This window comes from Aegilops tauschii, chromosome 6 (assembly GCF_002575655.3).
Source record: "Aegilops tauschii subsp. strangulata cultivar AL8/78 chromosome 6, Aet v6.0, whole genome shotgun sequence".
NCBI classification, from domain to species: domain Eukaryota; kingdom Viridiplantae; phylum Streptophyta; class Magnoliopsida; order Poales; family Poaceae; genus Aegilops; species Aegilops tauschii.
Window position 1 is genome coordinate 465,011,217 of NC_053040.3, and position 23,561 is coordinate 465,034,777.

A 23,561-nucleotide genomic window follows, 5' to 3' on the forward strand; every position below is an offset into this window, starting at 1 on the left:
GGCAGTTACAGAAAAAAGGGCGGCGGCCATCTGCACTCCCCTTCTCAATCCCCTCTCCCAAATCCTTCCGATCCGACGATTTGGTCCGTGCATTTGTTCACCAATCCATCGTAGAAGGTACTCTCCTCCGATCCCCTTCTTTCTATCCATAGAAAATATTATATTTTGAAGATTTGGGGAACCCTTGTTTGAATCTTGCATGTATTAGATTTGGGCAACTTTTGTTTGAATCTTGCGTATATTAGATTTGGGGAACCCTTGTTAGATTAGAATGTGGTTTGGATAGATAGGTTGACATGTTATTTCTATAGTTTGGATACATAGATTGACATGTTTTTTGTATGGAGAAGTAGATTGACATGTTATTTGTATGGAGAAGTAGATTGACATGTTATAGTTTGGATACATAGATTGACATGTTATTTGTATGAAGTAGGCCCAAGTAGGGGGAAGCACCATATGCTTTGGATCTTGCATGTAGTAGGCCTACTTTAGTTTTTTTGAATTGAAAAGATAATCGTGTTGACAAGAATGCTTTGTTGAAATTGTTAGGATGGTTTGGCTTCTCGATGATCACTGGGACCATCAACACCGATCGTACGCTATGTCGGTGCAGCAGCGGGTAATACTGAAAGTGGCCGGTGTTATGAATTTCGTATGTTTGTTCAAACACAAATGCCCCATATGTAATGTTATGATTTGTTTGTTTGTAGGAGCTTGCACCTCTGAAGCTTCGGTCTCACGGGATCAGCCTTGGAGGGATGAGCTATGATGAGCGGTACACACCTTATGTTAGGGAGGCAGGACTTCTCCCTTTCATTGAGTTGGTCCGCCGGTCGACGCCACCCAACAATGCTGCAGCACTCACCGCGCTTATTGATCATTGGAGGCCGGAGACACACATTTTCCATCTTCGGACCGGGGAGATGACCGTGACGCTGCAGGATATCGCTATGATCACCGGTCTTCCTATCGATGGCAATCCTTTATGTATGAACACCGATTCTGAAGGGTGGCGCGCGCAGATGCAAGCCCTTATCGGTATGGTTCCTCCGGAGCCTCGGGAGCCAGAAAGGGAAGATAAGAAGAAGGAAAGAGTCGCAGCGGGCGCTACTTTCACGTGGATATCATCGAACTTCGCTCATTGCTCCGATGATGCTAATGAGGACATGGTGAAGACTTATGCTCATGTCTACATGTGGTACGTGGTATCGAGGACAATGTTTGCTGATGGCACAAGCAAGAATGCTCCATGGATGTGGCTGAAGGCGTTGACCGTCTTCGATAGCAAATGGAGTTGGGGTTCGGCGACACTAGCTTACTTGTATCGACAGGTATGAAGTTGTTTCCTTTTCACTTCATTGATACATTATCAATGCGCTCTTGCGGCAAATTTTACCATGTTCTTTTTTATGTGAAGTTGGACGATGCCAGTTGTAGGCACACTGGAGGTATTGGTGGTTGTCTGCTCGCACTTTCCATATGGAGCTGGGAGCGTTTGCCGGTTGGACGACCTAAGACCGTGAAGTACGAGGATTGGGACGATAAAGACGACCCACTACGGCTCCCCACTTGGGCTTACAAGTGGGATGTGTTAAATGAGACGACGGATGATCCCTCTGTAATGTACAAGTTGTACAAGAGCGAGCTGGACGCGATCACGCCTGAGCAGGTGAACCGACCTTGCATAAGTGATTATCATGCTTGTATCTTCACTCGATATCAATTTTGCATTCAATCCCATTTTGCAGGTGGAATGGGAGCCGTATGGAAAAGGAGAGAGTTTTGGTAACCCTATAGAGTTCAGGCTTAATCCGATGTGCATTAGGGATAGGGATCTCTGGCATATGCGGTGCCCACTGATATGCAACTGGGCGGTTGAGCTTCACCTGCCACATCGGGTGTTCCGCCAGTTTGGTTTGTTCCAGCCACACCCGCCGGAGTGGGAGGACACGGACAAGTTGCTACACGCGTAAGATATAATTAACCTTGAGCACTTAGCAGCTTCTCGACGGTTTCGATGATGCTAATATCTTGTTTCTAACTTGCAGGTTGGATAGGAAAAAGCAGCGGAAGATCAAGGATTGGGCCAGCCATCACAGGAAGTATGTCGTGCAGTTCGCTCTTAGTGTGGAGCAAGCAAGGGCTGGAAAACGAGCCTAGCTTCGTGAGCACTTCCCGATCGCGTTCAACAACTATCTCGCATGGTTTCTTGCAAGTACCCGCGTGGAGGTATGCCAGCCGGCGTATGCTGAGGAGATTCTGGAAGAACCCACCGTTTTTGATGAGGTAGCCCAGCACCAGTACAACGCATTAGTCAGGAAAGGCAACTCGGTGATCCCTTCAGCTCCAATGATGAACTTTGTGGTTAGCCCTTTTTGCTTTTCCATTCGCACTTTTCACATCTTCGCTTGCCTAACACTTTGATACCGTTTCTGTTCATAGCGTGCCTAGATCAAGAAAGCAGCTGACGAGACCGAGACTATTCTGGAAACAACCCCGGCTGGCAAAAGCGATGGGGAAGGTGCACTTCGAGAATTCATTAAGGTTCACATCTCCTTCAAACTAGCACTTAACATTTGTTGGTACGTTCCATGTCTCATTCACTTGTACATGTTGCAGCGCCAGGGCCAAAAGTTAAGGCGGCTATCAAACCTTTTCGGTTGTCGTGACCCCGAGTATGTATCACCAGAACGGTCTAGGTCGGCGACACCATCAGATCCCGCTTCGGGGCAGAGCCATGGTGAACCTTTCACGGATGAGGATGTGGGTGGGGTCACCCAAGAGGTATGGCATGACGATATATATCCATTTGTTGATGCATTGCTAACTATATCCTCACACACGGTCTTTCCATATCTTTTGTTGATGCATAGGTTGCTGATGATACGACCTTGGGGACGTACTGGGCTCGGTCTGCATACGAGTTGAAGCCTAGGAGGGGAATCAACAAGTACACACCTGAAGACTTCACCCAAAGAGGCAAAAGGACGGTCGGCACCTCGCGGATGGCGGCTTTGGATGACTATTTGGATGACGATGTCGAACCGGAGGCGGAGCCGGAGCTGGAGCGGGTTCCTCTTCCTAGGAAGGTGAAGAAGATAAGCGTCAAGAGGGGGGGAGGACCCAGCAAGCGTGGAAAGCACTAGTCATCTTAGTTTTTTTATAATGTTGAACTTCGAGTGCGATTTGTTATGTCGTTGAACTTGGAGTGGTCGTACCTTTTATGTCGTTGAACTTGGAGTGGTGGTAGCTCTATGGTAAACTGGAACTTATTGTGATGGTCATTTCTATGAAATGAAGTCTTTTGTGAACCCTTTGTTTCTTATACTAATTGTTATACTTGGAGAAATGATGTCGTACCTGAATGTTTGTTATACTAGTTGTTGAACTGTGGCTGAAAAAGACCCAGTAGAGGGGGGGAGGAGGCACAGTAGGTAGGCCTCTAGTTTCAGGCAAAAAAATTGCTAAGTGTTTGTGCAGCGCCTAGCACGGAGGCGCCGCACTCTACAGTGCAACGCCTAGCACGCAGGCGCTGCACTATAGTGTGTGGCGCCTCCGTGCTAGGCGCTGCATATGTCTGTAACTAGCCAAACTTCTGTTGCTTTCTGGATAGCTACAGACATATGCAGCGCCTAGCACGGAGGCGCCGCACTCTACAGTGCAACGCCTAGCTCGCAGGCGCTGCACTATAGAGTGTGGCGCCTCCAAGCTAGGCGCTGCATATGTCTGTAACTAGCCAAACTTCTGTTGCTTTTCTGAATAGGTACAGACATATGCAGCGCCTAGCATGGAGGCGCCGCACTCTACAGTGCAACGCCTAGCTCGCAGGCGCTGCACTATAGAGTGTGGCGCCTCCAAGCTAGGCGCTGCATATGTCTGTAACTAGCCAAACTTCTGTTGCTTTTCTGGATAGGTACAGACATATGCAGCGCCTAGCTTGGAGGCGCCGCACTCTACAGTGCAACGCCTAGCTCGCAGGCGCTGCACTATAGAGTGTGGCGCCTCCGGGCTAGGCGCTGCACATGTCTGTAACTAGCCAAACTTCTGTTGCTTTTCTGGATAGGTACAGACATATGCAGCGCCTAGTTTGGAGGCGCCGCACTCTACGGTGCAATGCCTAGCTCGCAGGCGCTGCACTATAGAGTGTGGCGCCTCCGGGCTAGGCGCTACACATGTCTGTAACTAGCCAAACTTCTGTTGCTTTTCTGGATAGGTACAGACATATGCAGCGCCTAGCTTGGAGGCGCCGCACTCTACAGTGCAACGCCTAGCTCGCAGGCGCTGCACTATAGAGTGTGGCGCCTCCGGGCTAGGCGCTGCACATGTCAGTAGGTATCCAGCAACCAACAGAAGGTATGCCTCCAGTTTCAGGCAAAAATATCGCTAAGTGTTTGTGCAGCGCCTAGCTAGGAGGCGCCACACTATAGAGTGCAGCGCCTAGCCCGCAGGCGCTGCACTATACAGTGTGGCGCCTCCTAGCTAGGTGCTGCACTGGTCTGTAGCTATGCAGCCAGAACAGAAGGTACTTTACAGTTTGAGGCACTTGGACTTGGACTTAGTGAATTTTTTAGCTATCCAGAGAGCAACAGCAGCTAGGCGCCACATGGTAGATTGCAGCGTCCAAGTACTTCACGACACATAGTAGTTCATAACACATACTACTTCACGACACATGGTAGTTCGTACAACCAAATCAAGGAGGACACATAGTAGTTCACCGCACATAGTAGTTCTTACAACCAAATCGAGGAGGAGACATAGTAGTTCACGGCACATAGTAGTTCACAACCAAATCGAAGAGGAGACATAGTAGTTCACAAGCAAATCGAAGAGGAGACATAGCTCTATTGCGTAGAGGAAGGCCCCTTTCCCTTCTTCTTCTTCCTCTCTTCTTCCTCTTCCTCCTCCCTTTTTCTTATGAGGTGAGCCTCCTTAACCACCCTCTCCATGAATATCTGCTTGTCCCTCTCTTCTTTTTCAGCTGCAATTGCCCAAAGCTTCATGGTTCTTTCTTCAAAATCCTGTTGACGCTTCTTCTGTGCCTCCTCAACTTGCCTCATCAACGCTTGCTCCCTAGCGCGCATCGCATTTGCCGCACTCTGTTTTCGCTTCCTCTCCTTCTCAAGCTCCTCTTCCTTCTTCTTCTTTAGCTTGGCTGCATCCTCCTCTCTAAGCTTCTTCGCCGCCTTCTCCCACCATCCGGCCATCTCATCTTCGCCATCCTCCTTCATCGTTGGTTTGTTGGGTTGGGAAGCCGCCATACCTACAATGAGTGGAACATAATGGTTAGTAAGGACAATAAGAACAAATGGAAGCAAATATGAAAAAGAAGAACATATGGAAAAACAAGAACATATGATACATTATAGTAAGTGAGGAACATACGGAAACGGTCCATCTAGGTATCCAAACATTCCTCTATAACAAACTTGCGCTTGTCCATCACCACGGCCAAGTCCACCACCAAGGCCAAGACCATCACCAAGGCCGAGACCATCACCACGGCCATTACCACCACGTCGAGCTCTTCCACCACCACGGCCGAGACCACCACCACCACCTCTACCACCACCACGGCCTCTTGTAAGTCCAAGTTGCCGACCTCTTGGTTGGCTAGGCACTTGTTGGCTACCACTTGGTTGCCTTGGCACTTGTTGGCTACCACTAGGTTGGCTAACACTTGGTTGGCTAGGCACTTGTCGGGTACCACTTGGTTGCCTTGGCACTTGTTGGCTACCACTAGGTTGGCTACCACTTGGTTGGCTTCGCACTTGTTGGCTACCACTTGGTTGGCTACCACTAGGTTGGCGACCACTAGGTTGGCGACCACTAGGTTGGCTACCACTTGGTTGGCTCCCTTGTGTAGCTCCATGTTGGCTTGTGCTTGCATCATTTTTCTTGGACCTTTTCCTTGGTTTCGTACATTTTCTTTTGTTGTGGCCATGACCTTTGCACTCCCCACAACGGGAGCTCTCACGAGGCTCTTGGAATTGGTCGTTGCCCGCTTCGCGGCGCCCACCATGGCCCCATCCGTCCATGTCGCCTCTAAGACGCTTTGTCTTACGTCTACCCCGTTTAACAACCTTCAACTCCGGATCCGGCCATAGTTGAACTCCATGATACTCCGGCCATTGTGATTGGTCAAAGTATGGGTGAAAGCGGGGACCCATGTTTTCTTGACCGTCATGATTGAGAACTGGGACTCCCTCACGGTGCGTGGGTGATTGATGTCCACATTCCTAACGCGGCCGGCGGCATACAAATGTGAGCATGGGAGATGAAGCAACAATGGCCTCCCGCAAGTGCAATCACATTGTGTTAACGACACCTTGAAAGCCCGACCTCCATGTTGCCGGCCATCGTTTGTGGTTCCTCCTGGCTCTTTCACTTCGTACTTCCACTCCTCATTGTCATATAATATAGCTTCTTCTGAGTCCGCCTTCCGTGATTGAAATAGCAACCATTCATCAACTTTGGGTGGGAACTTGTACTTGTACTTCCGTGGGTTCTCACCCGCTATCTGTGCATCGGTTTCCATCGAGTACTTTACAAAGTACGCATTCATCTTGTCAAATGTGTATTGAACTATTGCCGTCACGGGTAATCCACGTGCACCTTTGAGCACCGTATTGAAGCATTCGGCCATATTGCTTGTCATTTGACCGTATCTCCGGCCATCTTCATCAAAAGCACGTGCCCACTTGTTCCGGTATTGAATGTGCCTATTGAGAAACTCTTGACCCCCGGGATCAAGTTTTTTGTGTGCGAGCAATTTGTTGTACAAAGTGGCGAAGCGCTTATCGGAGAAAGCGAGACAACAATCTTGAAGATCATCGGCCAACTCCTTAAGGCCACATGCCCTATAGAAGTTCGAACAAAAGTGCCTCATGCACCATCGATGGTGCAACGGAGCATGCCCGGGAATGTCAATCTCCACGGCGTTAAGAATTCCTTGATTCCGATCCGATATGACACAAATTTCCCTTTGAGCGGGTAACACCTTCGTCCTCAAAAGATGCAGAAACCACTCCCAGTTGTCATTGTTTTCCACCTCAACCAAAGCAAATGCCAATGGCAACACCCGGTTATTGGCATCACTTGCTATCGCAACCAACAAGGTGCCCTTGTATTGTCCGGTCAAGAACGTGCCATCAATTGCGATGACCGGCCTACAATATTCGAAAGCCCTCACACATTGCTCGAACGCCCAAAAAGCACGGCCAAATACTCTGACTTTCCTTCCTTCATGAACCGTTGTTTGGTGCCCATGAGGCTCGACCACATGAACCATGCCCGGGTTTGTCGCGGCCATGGCTAACAACAACCTAGGGATTCGGTTGTATGCTTCCTCCCATGTACCATACAACATCTTAAATGCGGCTTGCTTCGCCTTCCATGCCTTGCCGTATTTCACCTGGTAATGAAAGATGGCTTTCACAAGGTCAATGACATGTTGGACGCTCATTGTTGGAAGTGTGGATATTGAGTTCGAGAGCCTGTAAGCGATCAACTCGGACGTGAGTTGTTTGTGGTCTTGGGACACAATCTTGCCATCCACCCTTTTGCCTTGGCACATGTGAGTTGGCACACAACTCACTACATGCCAAGTAGGACCTCCTTTCCATGGTCTTGCACGCACAATCCACGGACAACCGCCACGGCGTCTTGCCACTCCTTGTTGGACCTCCTTTCCACGACCTCTACCACCACCACGGCCTCTTGTAAGTCCAAGTTGGACCTCCTTTTCATCTTCACATGCACATGCAACCGTGTAGCGCACATTGACGTCCGAGTGCACCACCTTGTGTGGACGATAATGCGTAACCGAGTAGTTGTCGAGCCACATCTTCAAATCCAACAAGCTGTCGAACTTAGAACCTTTAGCAATCCGGTTCTTGTCGTCTACCAAATCACGGTGAGAGCTTGGCCTAACCCCAAGAGCTACACATTGGCCACCATCTACCACGGCTTCATCCGCGAGACTAACATCCTTGAACAATGTAGTCCGATGATCCCGACCAAATACCTTCTCGAAAGCTTCGGCCTCCTTCACCGTGAACCCCTCCGCATCAACTTGTTCATCGGGACCATCGTCATCCGAGTCCGATGCATATGCACGGGAAAAAGGGATGGAATGGTCCATTGTCTCTTGCAAATGATATTTGTCGAGATCACCCACATTGTTGTCATGGAGATCAACTTCATTGTCATCGTCCGCATACTCATCGTTGTCCTCTTGCAAAGATTCATCTTGGTTGTTTCTACACGGGCTCAATGTTGGCCTCACTTCTTGGGTCAAAGAGGTTCAACAATTTCATCTTGCTTCAAGGGTGGGGGGCTACTAGCAACCAAAGGGGAAGGGTTCCGGTTCAAGTCCAAATGCAAACTTGACTCAACCTTCTTCGTTGCAAATAACTCAAGAGCCTTGTCTAGTGATTCGGCCACCGTCTCCTTGTATGCAACCCAACGTTGCTCCGAGTTTACACGCATTGTCTTCCAACGGATGTGCATTCCAAAACCAACATTATGCCTTCCCTCCAACTCAATGATATCACTAGGGTCCATCCAATTCAAATCTTTCCTAACTTGTTGCAAGAGCTCCGCATAGCTAGGACTACTATCAAACACAATGTCAAGCTCATCCGGGTCCGGTTCTTTATTGCCTTTCAAAAAGGCGTCTTTGTCCCCATGATGAACAAACACACATGTTCTTCCCATCCCTATAAGCAATGAACACAAGGTAACATTGCTTCCATGAGTACTAATCCATGGATTAACACCGAATACAAACCCTAATATATATATGAAACAACAACCCTAACCATAACCCTAACCCTAAACCTAACCCTAACCATAACCCTAGCCCTAAACCTAACCCTAGCACCAACATAAGAACACCCATAAGAATAACCCTAGCATACTAACAAAGCCTAATCATAGAAATTGGCAAACAAACATCTCACATCTCCATGCAAATCTCTAGATCCAAACTAAACTAGGGTTTCCCCAAACTACCAACAAATGAGCAATGGGAGAACTTTACTTCGATCAAAACAAGGGGATCGGAGATTATTACCTTGAGGGAGGGTTTGACTTCGAAATCCACGGACAAATTCTTCAAATTTGCAAGATTTGGAAGAAGATTTGAGAGGGGGGGGGGGGAGTGGGAGAGGGGGCAAAGCTCGGGGAGAGAGTGAGAGAGTGTGTGGTGGGGGGGGGGAGGGGGGCCAGCCAAGTGGCTGGATAAGTCACAGTGCAGCGCCTAGCCGCTAGGCGCTGCACATTACACGTGCAACGCCTAGCGGCTAGGCGCTGCACATTACAGATGCAGCGCCTAGCTCGGAGGCGTTGCACGGCTGGGTGCGGGCCCGTGGGCTGCCACGGTGGACAGAGGTGCAACGCCGCGGAGCTAGGCGCTGCACCGTAGGGTGTGGCGACGGCGTGGCGGGCGCTACACAAAAGGGTTAGGGATGTGAAATAGTTTCGCACCCAATTCATTCTGTGAATTTATTTCGTTTCGAGGTCAAAATTGTCAAATTTGCCGCTGAAAGAGAGAGACAGATATATAGCGCGGCACGAGTAGGACGGAATTTCCAGTAGGACAGGGGACGACCGACAGATTCCCGATTCCGTACGTGATTGGGGATTGGCGGGCGACTCCCGGACCAGACCGACCCACCCCGTGAACCGGACGAGGCGCCGACTTATAAGGTGGTCACCAGTCACGAGTCACGAGTCCCCCGCGACGGTCGGGCGTGGACTAGCCAGCACCCAGCTACCACCACCGTGCCGCACTCATTGCTCCTGCGCTGCGACCCCATCATTTTCATACGGATCGCGCACCAAAAACGGCGTACGAACCGATCGACCGATTCGAGCGAGCCAGCGGGGTTGGGAATTCGAAAGGGGTCGGCTCGCTGGACCGGCCACGAGAGAGGTTAGCTGGGACTTTGTAAATGTGCATTCGAGGTGGGTGTGCGCGTCCACGAATTGAAGGGGAGACCTACCGTCGGTCCATCCTGTACCACTGATGGAGGCATGCATACGTGCCAAATGCTTTTGAAACGCAGCGGTGGGTATCGTTGCCGATACGTCGCGATCGACAAGCTCCTGGCCGGAGATTCATGACATTGTGCAGCAACATCTCCAATGTAATTTTGTTTTGGTGTCGGACTCACTCATACTCCCTCCGTCCGAAAAAGCTTGTGTTTTAAATGGATGTATCTAGCACTAACTTGCTGCTAGATGCATTTATTTGAGGGACAATCTTTTTCGGACGGAGCGAGTATTATTTTATGATCCAGATGCTGTATCATGTCTGTGTAAAAAAATTCTTCATGGATGAGCTATTCGGTTTCTTCTCTTAGAAAAAATTGCGACTTGCTCACGTGTACTCGCGCCTAACCTTATGACAAACTCGATCAAACAATTATGTCTACCAAGGCACCAACTGCGTGTATCGCCATCGGCGTGAGCGCCTGTTGTACATATGCAGATCAGATTTTATCTTCTCCTGCACATCCTTGTCGTGACTTTTTTTTAGGCCGTGCCTTTGGGCAAATCCCCTCAAGTCTCAGCCTGTCCAAATTCAACACGTTTGGAAGTCCGGATGTTGCAGTTTTTGTTATTCGTATGTCCAAATGTCCAATACTCCTTTCGGCATAATTAGTGGCCCCTCCAATCTGCACATGAACCGGTGCATCGAGCAAGGAACATGACATAGTGCGACTAAAGCTGCTCAAGAACTCATCCAACACCCCTAAAAAAATGAACTCATCCAGCAAGCTAGAGGTTGTAGGACCTTGCGGCTCGCTAATGTCATCAAACGACTCATCGGACTCAGAAGTCTTCAAGCTAAGAGGGTCACCAGGCGTTGTCTATCTCTGGATAGGAAACCAAGAGGGGCACCTCCCCAACTGAGCTAACATGCAAAAACGCTTGAGTCAGCTCCATGCCATTGCTGGAAGACACAATTCCATCAACACTGGCTTGTTCATGGATGCCTTGGATCATCATCTCGCACTAGACAATGTCCAAAGCCGAAGAATCATAACAGTCATTTTTTTTGTAATCTAGAGTTCTAGACGCTAGAAGGTAGCACGTCTCGTGTAAAATTCTTTTTTGATGGGCCATTCGGTTTCTACAAAATGGATTCTCGATTTACTTGGGCAGCAACTTATTCATGAATGAATTAGAATAATCCTTAAAGTGTTAAACAAGGCTTGCTCGACAACATTGCCGGCTAGCCAAATGTCACACAATTCTAATTTGTAAGCCACCTATTAGATGCACGTTATAGCTCCGCTCCAATCAACTATTGCTACACCATGGGTTTTTATTAATTTCATTGGTATTGAAATTGGACACGAGAAACACCCCAATTTCGCAAAAATTCTGCTTCGGACGTAGAAAATCAGTAGCGGTGTTCATTTATTGGTTGTCTGAATTTTTTTAAACAAGTCAAATATTTTAGTATGTGTATTAACTCTCAACCTTTACAAAGCGGAACTGCACAAACTTGTCATCGAGGTGACTTCAAACTCAAAGAGTACAATTTTAAATATAGAGATTCAAACATTCAAACAACTGAGAATTATCGAAAAGATTTGGACAAACGTTAGTACTCTCTCTATCCTCAGTCACCTGAAATAGACAGCGTTACTTCAATCAAGGGGAAAATGAAGGGTGGTTGGTCAAAGGACATAGAAGGTTTAACGCCCACTTAAACCCCTCACTCCCCACCATTTCCGCCTCCCTATAAATACGCGCGCCTCCATCAACCCCATGAAATCCTCCAACATTCCTCGAATCCCCTCACCATTGCCGCGCCATTCCGAGTCTCGGTCGCTAATGGCAATGCAGACGAGCACGGCACAAGCGCTGCCGCTGCAGCCGCGCCTCTCGGCCTCGCCGCCTTCCTCGCCAGCCACCGTCGGCACCCTCCTCACCAATGCTGCCGGCGCCAGCAGGATTCGGCGAGAATGCCGCTCACCGCGGTCCTTGCTGTCGCGCATCCTCGGCAGGGGCGGCGGCGGGTTCCGCTGCCGCGTGCGCATCCCCCGCTACTGCTCCAGCGGCGCCGGAGCGGCTGCCAAGGAGGACGCCATAGAGGAGGAGGTGGCTGCTCCAAAGGTCGTGGTGGCGAGCAAGCTAGAAACAGAGGTTCGCGAGTCGCCTCGGAGTTCCATGCAGGGTACGTGATGATTACGCGAACTGGCTGAGTTAATTGTGATCGGCGTTTGATGGTGAGGGCCAACGGCGTGGCGTGGTTAATCGTTTCGCTTGCGCAGGGATGAAGGCGGCGCCGGAGGTGTCGGCGGCGAGCCTCGGGCTGGGCGCGGGCCTGGTGCTGCTGCTGTCCAGGGGCGCGGCGGAGCTGAGCAGGATGGCGGAGCTGCGCGCCCAGATGGAGCGGCTGGTGATGGACGTCCGGGCGGAGGCGCGTGGCAGCAGCCGCTCCGACTTGTCTGACGACGACCATGTCGGCGATGGTGCCAGCGTCGTGAAGGAACGCATCGTCTTCGCCGATGCCGGCGGCGGCGAGGACGCCTCGTTGTCCCGTGGTTCGCGCGATGCCGCCTCGGCCTGCGGCGATGCTGGCGTTGGAAATGCCGCCGCAGCCATGGATCAAATGGAAGCAGAGCTCGAGGCTGAACTGACGCGCCTGCAGCTCGATTCCGACGACGACGATGAGGAGGAATGCGTGGCCCTGCGGCGAGATCACCAGCTCGAGGTACCGTGCACCCGTGTCGCCACTGCCTCGCTCTGTGCCAATTTGACGGTTCTGTGCTGAACTGATTCCGGTTGATTTTGCAGTCCACCGTGAAGAGCGACATCTCCTCGGAGAGCGGCTCCCCTGCTTGCGTCGGCATCGACGGTGTACTCGACGACGCGGCAATAGAATGCAAGGAACGTGAAGATAGCGAGGAGGAGGGGGAGGAATACACTGACGAGGAGGACGAAGAGAGCAAGCCGTGCCCCGGCGGCGTGCCGGCGCGGGTGCTGGAGCGGAGGCTGCACGAGCTCCTGCAGTCGCGGCACGAGCAGCGGATCGCGGAGCTGGAGACGGAGCTGCAGCGCGCGCAGAGGAAGCTGCGGGACAAGGAGCGCGAGGTGTCCCGGTGGCGTGACACCGCCAAGCTCGTCTCCCGCCACAAGGACGAGTCGCGGCTCCGGTAGAACCAAACCACCGACGCCGACGATGGATATACGCGCGGCCCGGTCTTTCGGTGGTCTCATCGTGTCACGATAGCTACATATGAGTAAGGGCATCTCCAATGCTCAGCGCTTAGGTGGGCGCTAGCAGGAATTAAATAAAATATTTTTCTCTGGAGCGCCCGCATTTTTTTGAATGTTGGTAGGAGATCTACCAAATTCGTTGATTAGCAAGGGAAGAATACAAGCAAAAACCAAGCAACAGAGAAGGCCTGGCGCTAAAAAGGAAGAAGAGAAAACAATCAGCCCGGATCAAATGGGATTTTGGCGCCTGCCATATTCCACAAATTAGTCCCCTCTCTAACTATTGGGTGGTCATCATATCTTGCTGTTGAAAAACACGTCTATTACGCTCCTTCCATATCTCCCAGGCGACCAGATGGATCATCGATATAGTGCCTTTTTTCTTTTCCTTTGGTGCATTGTGCCAGCTAATGGACATCCATTCCTTCAGGTTGCCAATCGCCGGCCAGTTTACCGGGTGTAGATGTTGCATGCCCGCCTGGGTAGCAATCTAATCCTAAATGTAACTCCCGCAATCTGATCCCAAATCGCCGGCCAGTTAGAAAAGAATATAGAGATTGGCTGATCCTACGACGAAAAAGCCGGTGCGCCCGAGGACTTCCCTGGCATCGACGCTAGCTAATTTCCTTAACTTGGCCGGGAATCACACCTAACGGCCAGGAATTTGATCCTAGCGCTCGGCCTAAGCACCGGCGTTGTACATGCCCTAATGAGTTGATGGAATTTGTTATTTGTTACTATGTACTAGTAGTACGATTTATTGAGGAGGTAAATGCACTCGTGATAGATGAAGTTGCATAACATGTGCAGCTTGGTGCCACAAGTTGATAGATACGGAAAACTGGTGCCGGAACTTGTCTCAACGTGCATATACGGTTCACTTAGCCGTATACGCCGTTTGCATGGCATGACAGGGTGGCGCTAGGCCCATTGTCGGTGAGTGGGCTGAGCTCGAGGGACACATTTTTGCAGAAACACCACTGAATTTAATAACAAATCTTGTTTAAACCCCATGAAATGCCACTACATGTCTCTATGCTAGAGACAAGGGCCCATTTAGGAAATAGTACGAAGGGAAAATTAATATGAAAAATAGCGCAGACTGAGTTTGAAACTGGCTCCTTGTCTTACAAGGCCGGCTGTTCTAGCCACAAGACAAGTTTGAGTTTTGTTCTCCACATATGATAACGAAGCTTAATGACCTATAGTTTGATGAAAATATGTTATTTCTTCCTTTTATAATTTGGTGAAAATATGTAAATTATAATCAGAGTAAAAAATTAAAAACATAATTTTTTTGTGTTATAATTAATACGAAGAAAAAATAACTTATTTAAAAGAATGTTCATGTAACTATACAAAATATTACGTATTTCCTGAAAAACAAAATATAAATTAAATAATATTTATGAACTAAAATAATCTGTATAATTTTAAATAGTAAACACATATTTAATAAAATATGAGTAAAATATTATATTTGAATAAATGTTCATATAATTTTGGAAAGTGTTAAATTTTTAATTCATATAGAATATAAGAAATTTTGATGTTGTTTTTTTAAATCACATGTTTTTTTTGTGTTTGTGAAAATATTTATACATTCTTAGACATTATAAAATAATTATATACTAATGGGAAGATAAATACGAGTCTTGTAAATCCCCAGGCCGCTTCAAATGAAAAGACTTAATATTTTTTAGTTATATGATACTTCTAAAATAATACGTGTATATTTTTTTGTTAAATATATTAAAAACATGGTGTTGATAGTTTTTATTAAATATATGAAGACTTGTTTATGAAACTGTCAAAAATATATGAACATGAACATTTTAACTCTATCTATTACTGTGATTAAGATTTATACTCTTGCAAAAAGAAAAATAACTAACATACGGTGAATGGGCTGCAGTAACTGCAACCCATTTAAGCCGGGTGCATGTTGGTGTATAGAACAATAAACCTACTTATCTTAGATGGACAAGAAAATTGAACTAGGACCATGCTTGTAGTGAGAGGTCTCTGGTTTGAACCTGTGTCGGCACTATTTTTCATATAAACTTTCCCTTTGTATTGTTTTTTGACGGGCCAGGGCATTTTACAAAAAATGTTATTAATTTAGGGGTGTTCTGCAAAAAACCATCGCTCCAGCTCCACCTCGTCACTGACGGCGAGCCTGGCGCCGTCATGTCACGCCACGGAAGCGGCATACACAGCTACATACGAGAATGAAACGTATATGCACCTTGAGACAAGTTCTGACACCAGTTTTCCGTATTTTTCAACTTGTGACACCAAACTGCACATGTTGTGCAACTTCATGTACCACCGGCGCATTTACCTCTTTATTGAGAGAAGGAACGGTTGAAGGACGAAGAAAGTCGGAGGAAGAAGAAAGAAGGATCACCGTTCGATTTTAATCTAATGACTAAACCACCACCGTTTGATTTGCGCATGGCTTTTGTGTGAACTCAACATCGCGTCATGTTTTTCTTCTTCTTTCAACTTGTATCGCCTATCGTGGCGTGACATTTACACTCCCTCGCGGCAAAAGAAACAAGAAACAAAAATCATCAGGGCATATCATGAACGCAAGTTGATGATACACGGACATACATTACATAATGCTGCAACACCACTTTGCATATATGGTGCCTCTTTTATTAACTTTGTCGAGACCATGCATATATTACTACTATCATCAGATCATGCCCTCATGGAGCCTGGTCCACCATAGAAGATACGCATACCGATATACTTGCTAACTTCAAATCCACCGGCGGTGTATCTGGAATGATCGCTCGACCCATGCTCCACTCGGGATTTATCCGGGGTCACAAACCTGCCCTTATGATCAGCAATATCGATGCCTTCTATGAACGCCACTTTTCCGAATCCTTCCGAAGCAAAATGCCCGCTGCCCATCTGCAGAGAGTTTGATGCGGCAGTCGGCCCCTCAACCTGCCCGCCCCAGAACGCGAAATCACCCTTGTATCTAATGAATTCGAATAGTCCGCCCGGCCAATATCCAATTGGCATTTTATTCACACTCACCCACCAATGGCCTGATGTCGGCTCCTAAAATAATTCAATATTAATTAGTTAGTTATATGCCCGTAATTAAACTAATTAGTTAATTCGTACAAGGTGCTTGAGAAATCGCAAATTTTAAGAATAACATAATACCTTGAATATTTGAATGTCTACTACTTTCTGTAATCCACCATAGACAGAGGATGGTTGTATTCTTGTTCCAGGACCAACATTGTGGTGGACTTGCACATATCCCGGACACCTGAAGTCAACGCATGACTTCTTTGAATAGCCATCGTACTGTGAAGTTTGTTCCAAGGCCAAAAACAAAACCAAAATATCAACATACATTATTAATTTCTTATCATACAAATATATAGCCAATAATAGCATGTATCCAATTACGTACCCAAGCAACATGAAATCTAGAAAAAGCATCACCACTCAATGTTGGAGATACCCGAAGACCAGCGCCCATCCGATCTGTGTGTTGTCCCCCTCCATTTTCAATATCTATCCAAAGTGAGCTATAATCCTGGCTACCTTTATTAACCTTTGGCTCCCAAACATTTATTAGAGCACGCGCCCCAAATAAATCACCAATGTATCTGAGTCCCGCCCTCTGCAAGAAATAAAAGTAACATCTGCAAATGTGAAGAATGAATACTATGTATAGATAAACTTGATAGGATATCACATGTAATTAACGTTATGAAAAATGTAAGGCGCCAAACCCATCAGAATTTTTAATTGGACCACTAATTAAGCTAAGAAGTTCTAAGTTACGTGACACACATAAATCATATTACGTTATTCATATTCAAATGCATTTTAAATGTTATCACTTTCGTTTCATATTGCCACGTTGTCAATACAACTTCAATCTTAAGATGCGTGGTCATTCACATTTTGGGAAGGAAAGAGTAACAATCAATGAAAACAACTTAATGCTAAAAACTAAGAATTTGGGACTAGTATATATGGAACTCTCCAAGAGAGTGTTACTAAAACTTGGTAATGAAATTGGAATTCCTTCATGTACAACTAAAATCATGCTCATACATAACTTATTTAGTTGACGTAGAAATCTGAAGGCAAAAAAATCATTCCTAACTACTCAAATGTTGTGGAGTACGAGGCCCTTCATTCACTATAAAATTGCCCAAAAAAACTCATTGTCCATAATAACTTGATGAATCTAAACCGTTCATTATTGTGACCCTCGATGGAAAATTAATTGTTACCATCCAAATATGATTTTGTTTCTCAGAGTACTTTCTTGGAATTTAATCAGATTATTTATAGAGTCTATGGTACATCTTTAATCCAACATTGTACATTTGATATGCATCATAAATGCAACAATTATACGCCAATTGGCACAATCAACCCTATCAAAAAATCCCATCAAACTATGATAACAAATTCATTTTGTAACTTATACAAAAACTCACCTCCCATTGCATATCGTTTTTGAGCCCATCAATATTGTGTGTTGCTATGGTGCTACTTCCATTACTACGCAGTATTGGAATTGTTCCTATTGGGCACTTGATGATAGATGGTTGCACTTGCGAAAAAGAATCCGAAGGAAATGTTTGGGTATCCATCCAAACAGGGAAAGAATTTGGTTTCATCTGTTTGAAAATAAAATCAACCACCATGTTACAAAATATTATAAATGCATCAGACGATACGCACAAAACATGTTGTAGTTTTATTCATCGTTGACATAGCTTATACTACGTGAAAAGGTTGTTACTTTAGTTCACTTTCAATAGTCCAAATTTTGTAATGTGAAAAAGCATATCCAGAAAGATTGTTGAAACAAGAAGGGAGTAGATCACACAAAAGCAACATTTGTGGACTTAATTATGAACTGATAATATACTGAGCAATTCATGGATGTATGTCATATTTTTATGAAATTAATTTACCTGGATTTTATGGTCTTTTAACAATGGGTGGTTAAAAGCCGGTTGCTTATACACATCGATGCAGTCATAGACGTCCCCGTCTTCCATCTATTTTGAGGTTTCCTTTGCTTGTTAGTCACCAAAATAAGTGCTAAATATACATGATAAGGTTAATTAGTCATACTTGAATGGTTTTATTAACTCCTTGATAAGTGAGAATCTGGGTACTGTCTTCCTCTTGCCTTCTATATCTCACATCTTTTCCTCTGGTCGCTAGAACAAGAAATGACATGAGAAGAGTCACACTAATGGCTTGTGTTCCTTTCATTGTTAAAACCTGGAATTGTTGGTTTTCGAATTCCTGTACCACCATATTTATATGCATCTGAGCGTACCGCACATTTAATGTTGCAAATAGTTATAAGATATATCATAAGGAATTAGTTCATTGTACGTGTACAAAAGATATCATATATTAGTTGCACTAAGATATATCACCTCTAGAAAATTATAGCATTAATTGCACTATGATAATTTGTGTTGGAAAATATGCCATTAATTTCCCTAAGATATGATCATCGATCCTTTTCTTTTGTACAAAATATACGGTGTTAATGCCATATAAATGATGTGATGTGTTTGATGCATAGGAAAATCTTCACAAGTTCCAAGTTTGGTACTGAAAGTGTTAACATGATTAATTTATTGCCACCAAAAGATATGCTAAATATAAATGAGAAGGTTAATTTTTCATACTACCTGAAAGTGTGAGGTTTGATGGCGAACTCACATTTTCTTTCAATCATTTGGTCTTGAAATATTTTATACCATCGGCTTTATTCCCCGATCAACACCATCAGTTCAAGATTTTTTTAGAAGTATAAAACAAACTAATCTGGTTATGAGGTGAGTTTAATTTGATTGTGAGAGACTAGGAACAACTCTTGTATATGGCATATCAATAATCAAATTCTATGTACACATGAAAATAAAATTCACATTGTTTTTTTTATGTTACTCAGTGATTATTATAAGTGATGTATTTAAATTCCAAATAAAACATACACATGTTGTCAACTTATCACTAAACAAAAGTTGTGATACCAATGTTCAATTCATACTCTAGAAGTTTCTATAAGTATATTTACCTATACACTAGAAACCACTGTTAAAATATTAGATAGACCCTACGCATTGGAGATTTTTACCATGGTAATTAATGATATTTAAATATATGGGGACACATGTATACACAGAAATATATGAGGATCATGAAAAGAATGCTTTGAGTGATGGTTATCTTGTTGAGTTTGTCCATGATGCCACTGAAAAATATTACGAGGGGGGGAGGCATGGTTATAGATATCTTAACAATGTTTGTCATATGGCGGCCATGGCTAGCATTAAGGGTACACTGTACTTTTAGCTCGCAGCTCCATTACAACACTGAAATAACACCTCATCGGCTCAGCAGGTCAATTAAGATTCTAAAATAAGATTGCCCAGTTGGTCTGCATAGGAGAGAGGATGATCTCGTAGCACAACAGCGAACTCCAGAAATGTAAGGACGAGAAGCATGTCGGAGAATAAGATTCGCTTGCATGCAAACGAGACGAGTCGAAACCAGTTTGGGTCAGTATCTCAACATGGAAATATAGTGTGTCCCGTATCTATTAGAGGTGCTGTCAATCGCAGATAGCATAAAGAAAGCAAAAATAGAAGAGCACTTCAAACAGAAACTGGAGTTACATTCTGTTTCTTGTCCATCACAGCTTTCCAAGGAGTCTATGAATTAACTGTGCAACATCAGTAAGCAAGTGAATCCTCCTTGTCGCACAGGTTCTCGAGGGCAGTAACGTGCTCCTTGAAACAAGCTGCGGCTTCCTCCCTCTTGCCTTCCTTTCCCAGGTGGTTATATGTCATTGCCTTGAGATAATACACCTCTGCCGCCATCTCGTGGTACTGCATATCACAATAGATTTTCATTTGTGTGGAGATGTTAGGTCCTTTTCATGCATTTTGAACTCGATCCCGGTAATTTCTCATGGTTCAGGAAGAATGTTTGAGATGGAACCATCAGCTCACCTCTAAAACCTGCACGTCTTCAGCCGCTTGATTTAGTGGGTTGAGAACAGCACGAGCATCTTCAAAAACTGTCATAATAACGAAAGGTCGATCAAACAACGGAGTGTAAACTAAGAAGCACAGGATAGGAAACCATCATCCGGTTCAATACCTGAAAATTATGGATCAGTTAAATGACATTTTGCTAAGACTATCTGAGATTGTGCACGCAGCTCAAGACTGCCATGGACGAGAATCATAGGAAGGCTTTGATAAACAAGACCTAGGGCCCTCTTTAAATGGCTTGATCCAAGAGCTAGCCACAGTTCAGCGAGAGTAAGTGTGGCTGAAGCTTCAAGCAGATCCAAATTAAATGATTTGCAGAACGATTGGCTGGCTAACGCGTAAGGGAGTCCAAGGACTGCGTTGTCGGACTTCTGTGGGAGAGGGAGCGAAAATATTAGTTCTCTCTGCATGACATTTCAATACTTATTAGGTTCCAGTCTCAACAAAAATGATTTGTCTTACTTTATGTATTTCCGCAAGTAATAAAAGAACAGCTGCATTCTCTGCTTGCATGTTGTACTTGTAGCATGTAGTGAAAAGAGAATTCACCACTGCTGCTGCCTGCACAAAGGAAATTCAAGTATTAGGGGAATATAACTTTTTCCAAGAATATTTAGACCAACATGGACGAGAGTGAAAGGGGGCACGAGCGTAGGACCGAGAGGAACGTACGCGGGTGAGGGAGAAGAGGAAGAGGCTGAGGCGGTTGTGGTGGGCGACGGACTGGAAGGGGGCCGGCGGCGCCAAGACCTGCACGAGGTGGCACACCGCCATCTTGTGCGGCGTCAGCTCCAGCAGCGCCCCCACGTCGTCCCTCGCCGGCGCCTCGGCCACCCCCCGCGAACACGTTCATGGCGCCGCCGACGACGACCACGATGACTTCGCCCGAGACGAGGGTTTTGCTTGCTCTTGCGCTTGACCTTTCAAAGCTGACGGTGACCTCGAGGGGCTCGTCGATCCTGCGACACTGGAAGCTCAAGCGTGCAAGCAGGCTATATATGGATTTGGCTACGGATCTTCATCTCGACTCGCTGTGTATTGTTTCAGACTGCTTGGAAGTGGTGGCCAATATCACATCTGACACGTGACACCCCCTGCCGGCATGCGACAATCTTACGAGAGATCAACTTTCAAAGGAGTTTGTTCCGAGGCGTTAATTTATCCATGCGAATCGCCACTTTAATGTTGATGAACATATTGTTTCCGAGGGATTTTACAGGGTGTTCAGTAAAAGCAAGAAAAATGTTTTCTGGACAATAGCATTAAAAATGAAAATTATAAGTTCCTGGGTTGATCGCTTCTCATGGGGCATGCCCACCGTCATCTCAATGCCTTGATAATGCAGTCGTCGATTTAGTTTGATCTTTCACTATGACGTCGCAGTATCATCCCCTTCTTGCCTGTGAGAGGGGCGCGTGAGCCACCCGACCGCTGGTAGCGGGTGCTATAGTATAGCACAACTCTGGCGGTCCAACGCACATCAATCTGCTAGAGTCAGATACATGGACAGTCCCCGGAACACAACACATGGATGGAGATCTTCCAAAAGTCACGTACCGTGCAAGCCGTTGTACTCGGCATTGTGGTGGCACAGGCAGTGGTTTCGCCGACTATTTAACCAAAAACTATCACATTTCATGAAAACGTGACAGAAAACTACCACTTTACGATTTTGTGTGGAAAACTACCACTTTTGTCCTAATCCGTGGCAAAAAACTACCAAGTCTCGAAGCCTGTCGCTTTACCCGTGCTAAGCACCAAACTGACCAGCCGGTCCCAAGTTTCAGGTGCCACCGTGGCCAACCGCCGTTAACGGCGCGTCCGCCGTCGGAAACGGCGTCGTCAGAGGATCAGCATCAAATGGCCGGTCCCATGTTTTGGTGCATTCAACGCAAACCGACAGCCGCCGTTTCCGACCGCGGACGCGCCGTTAACGCGCGGCGGGCGTCGGTTGGCCACCGTGGCACCTGTAACGTGGGACCGGCTGGTCAGTTTGGTGCTTAGCGCGGGCGAAGCGACCGGTTTCGAGACTTGGTAGTTTTTTGCCACGGATTAAGACAAAAGTGGTAGTTTTCCGCACAAAATCGTAAAGTGATAGTTTTCTGTCACGTTTCCGTGAAATGTGGTAGTTTTTGGTTAAATACTCGGTTTCGCCCATTGTCATGGGGGTCTTCTTCCTGTGCTGCCGGGATTGCCCAGGACGGTTCTCTGCTGCTAGGAGCCAGCGCCGAGTTCACATGCAGACCCCGGTAAGCTTTATTCAGTTGTCTCAATTCTTATGAGCTTAATCAAGGGGAACGAACTCAAGGGACTAAAGAATCCTAGTTTCGTTTTGAGGTTTCCTTTGACGGTTCCATAGGCATCTGAAATTCTATTTCACTTTTGTACTTCTTTGAATACGGGTTCTAGTTTCCCGCTACAGAAAAAAAATTCTTCAGAGAATATCCCAAGGGTAGGGGGCAGTGGCCCCCCTGGCCTCAACGTAGCTCTGCCGCTGGCTGGAGTTACACAAGGCTCCAGCTCGTTTATCAGATTGGGACGTGCAGTTTCAAGAAAAGGTTTCACTTGCTGGTGTCTACTTGTAATGTTGTTTCTAAGAAAGGGGGAATTCGATGGATCGTGAATTTGTCTATTAATAACTGTATTTGATCATTTACAAACTCACTAGCGTTTCCTTGTATCCATACGTCTCAGGTTGTAGTTAGGTATTATAAGGTCTTTTTATACCTTTCTGTCTGGAAAATTTGCGTGGAAATGGCAGCATCTGTAAATTGTGCATTCAGTGTGGAATGGCATCAACTATATATGTAACTCTGAGACTTCGTAAGTGGCATTTTACATTATGCCATTATGGTAGTATGTGCCTGAACTTTTTGTGATATTTGGGTACTGTCAAAACTGATGACTACTGTTATATCATCAGGCTTCCATCTGCCACCGTGATAATTTGTGTGTATTACTTCAGGTCGCCCATTCCGATCTCATTTTGCCAGGTTTCTTAACTAATTATTCCCACTCATAAACCTAAGGAGAGGCTGTCCACATGGTAAATTTTGTGTTGGCATGAGTTCGGTTCATTAAAGAGATTATAACAAGTAAAACAATCCAATGTGGGACTCTCGCACAAAAAATTCACTTTTTGCAAGTGCGGAAACTGCTCATTTAGATTATTAGCTTTCGGCAATCCAGTACACCAACGTCTAGTAATGACAGCGACTATGATTATCAATATAGACG

At 46.0% G+C, this 23,561-nt stretch overlaps 3 protein-coding genes and 1 pseudogene across 5 annotated transcripts; 2 read left to right on the top strand and 2 right to left on the bottom strand.

Annotated features, from left to right (window-relative positions):
- Positions 1 to 1,245: 1,245 nt before the first annotated feature.
- Positions 1,246 to 2,804, top strand: LOC141025431 (serine/threonine-protein phosphatase 7 long form homolog). 2 transcript variants are annotated; one of them, XR_012186892.1, is made up of 4 exons: positions 1,246 to 1,334; positions 1,421 to 1,672; positions 1,752 to 2,547; positions 2,623 to 2,804. XR_012186892.1 is itself a non-coding variant. In XM_073500709.1 (3 exons), the coding sequence occupies exons 1-3, from the start codon at positions 1,257 to 1,259 to the stop codon at positions 1,974 to 1,976; spliced, it is 555 nt and encodes a 184-aa protein (XP_073356810.1). In that variant the 5' UTR covers positions 1,246 to 1,256; the 3' UTR covers positions 1,977 to 2,804. The 2 variants fall into 2 exon arrangements, 1 of the variants encoding a protein (XP_073356810.1); XM_073500709.1 differs by having other exon boundaries at positions 1,752 to 2,804.
- A 9,001-nt stretch (positions 2,805 to 11,805) lies between these two features.
- LOC109731631 (uncharacterized) lies at positions 11,806 to 13,385 on the top strand. The gene is made up of 3 exons (XM_020290803.2): positions 11,806 to 12,196; positions 12,294 to 12,736; positions 12,820 to 13,385. The coding sequence occupies exons 1-3, from the start codon at positions 11,854 to 11,856 to the stop codon at positions 13,180 to 13,182; spliced, it is 1,149 nt and encodes a 382-aa protein (XP_020146392.1). The 5' UTR covers positions 11,806 to 11,853; the 3' UTR covers positions 13,183 to 13,385.
- A 2,419-nt stretch (positions 13,386 to 15,804) lies between these two features.
- LOC109731630 (protein neprosin-like) lies at positions 15,805 to 18,535 on the bottom strand. 2 transcript variants are annotated; one of them, XM_020290802.4, is made up of 6 exons: positions 18,379 to 18,535; positions 18,216 to 18,302; positions 17,733 to 17,915; positions 16,688 to 16,900; positions 16,432 to 16,578; positions 15,805 to 16,323 (listed from the first exon to the last, which is right to left on the bottom strand). In XM_020290802.4, the coding sequence occupies exons 1-6, from the start codon at positions 18,520 to 18,522 to the stop codon at positions 15,952 to 15,954; spliced, it is 1,146 nt and encodes a 381-aa protein (XP_020146391.1). In that variant the 5' UTR covers positions 18,523 to 18,535; the 3' UTR covers positions 15,805 to 15,951. The 2 variants fall into 2 exon arrangements, with proteins under 2 accessions (XP_020146391.1, XP_040248902.1); XM_040392968.3 differs by lacking the exon at positions 17,733 to 17,915.
- Positions 18,536 to 20,000: 1,465 nt separating this feature from the next.
- Positions 20,001 to 21,098, bottom strand: LOC109731652 (anaphase-promoting complex subunit 5-like; annotated as a pseudogene).
- Between the last annotated feature and the right edge of the window lie 2,463 nt (positions 21,099 to 23,561).

Coding starts and splice junctions, on each gene's coding strand:
- LOC141025431 (XM_073500709.1), top strand. CDS start 1,257: ATGTGGCTGAAGGCGTTGACCGTCTTCGATAGCAAATGGAGTTGGGGT. Junction 1,335..1,420: donor TAGCTTACTTGTATCGACAG/GTATGAAGTTGT, acceptor TTTTATGTGAAG/TTGGACGATGCCAGTTGTAG. Junction 1,673..1,751: donor ACGCGATCACGCCTGAGCAG/GTGAACCGACCT, acceptor CCCATTTTGCAG/GTGGAATGGGAGCCGTATGG.
- LOC109731631 (XM_020290803.2), top strand. CDS start 11,854: ATGGCAATGCAGACGAGCACGGCACAAGCGCTGCCGCTGCAGCCGCGC. Junction 12,197..12,293: donor GCCTCGGAGTTCCATGCAGG/GTACGTGATGAT, acceptor TCGCTTGCGCAG/GGATGAAGGCGGCGCCGGAG. Junction 12,737..12,819: donor GGCGAGATCACCAGCTCGAG/GTACCGTGCACC, acceptor TTGATTTTGCAG/TCCACCGTGAAGAGCGACAT.
- LOC109731630 (XM_020290802.4), bottom strand. CDS start 18,522: ATGAAAGGAACACAAGCCATTAGTGTGACTCTTCTCATGTCATTTCTT. Junction 18,303..18,378: donor GAGTTAATAAAACCATTCAA/GTATGACTAATT, acceptor ACCTCAAAATAG/ATGGAAGACGGGGACGTCTA. Junction 17,916..18,215: donor TAAAAGACCATAAAATCCAG/GTAAATTAATTT, acceptor ATTTTCAAACAG/ATGAAACCAAATTCTTTCCC.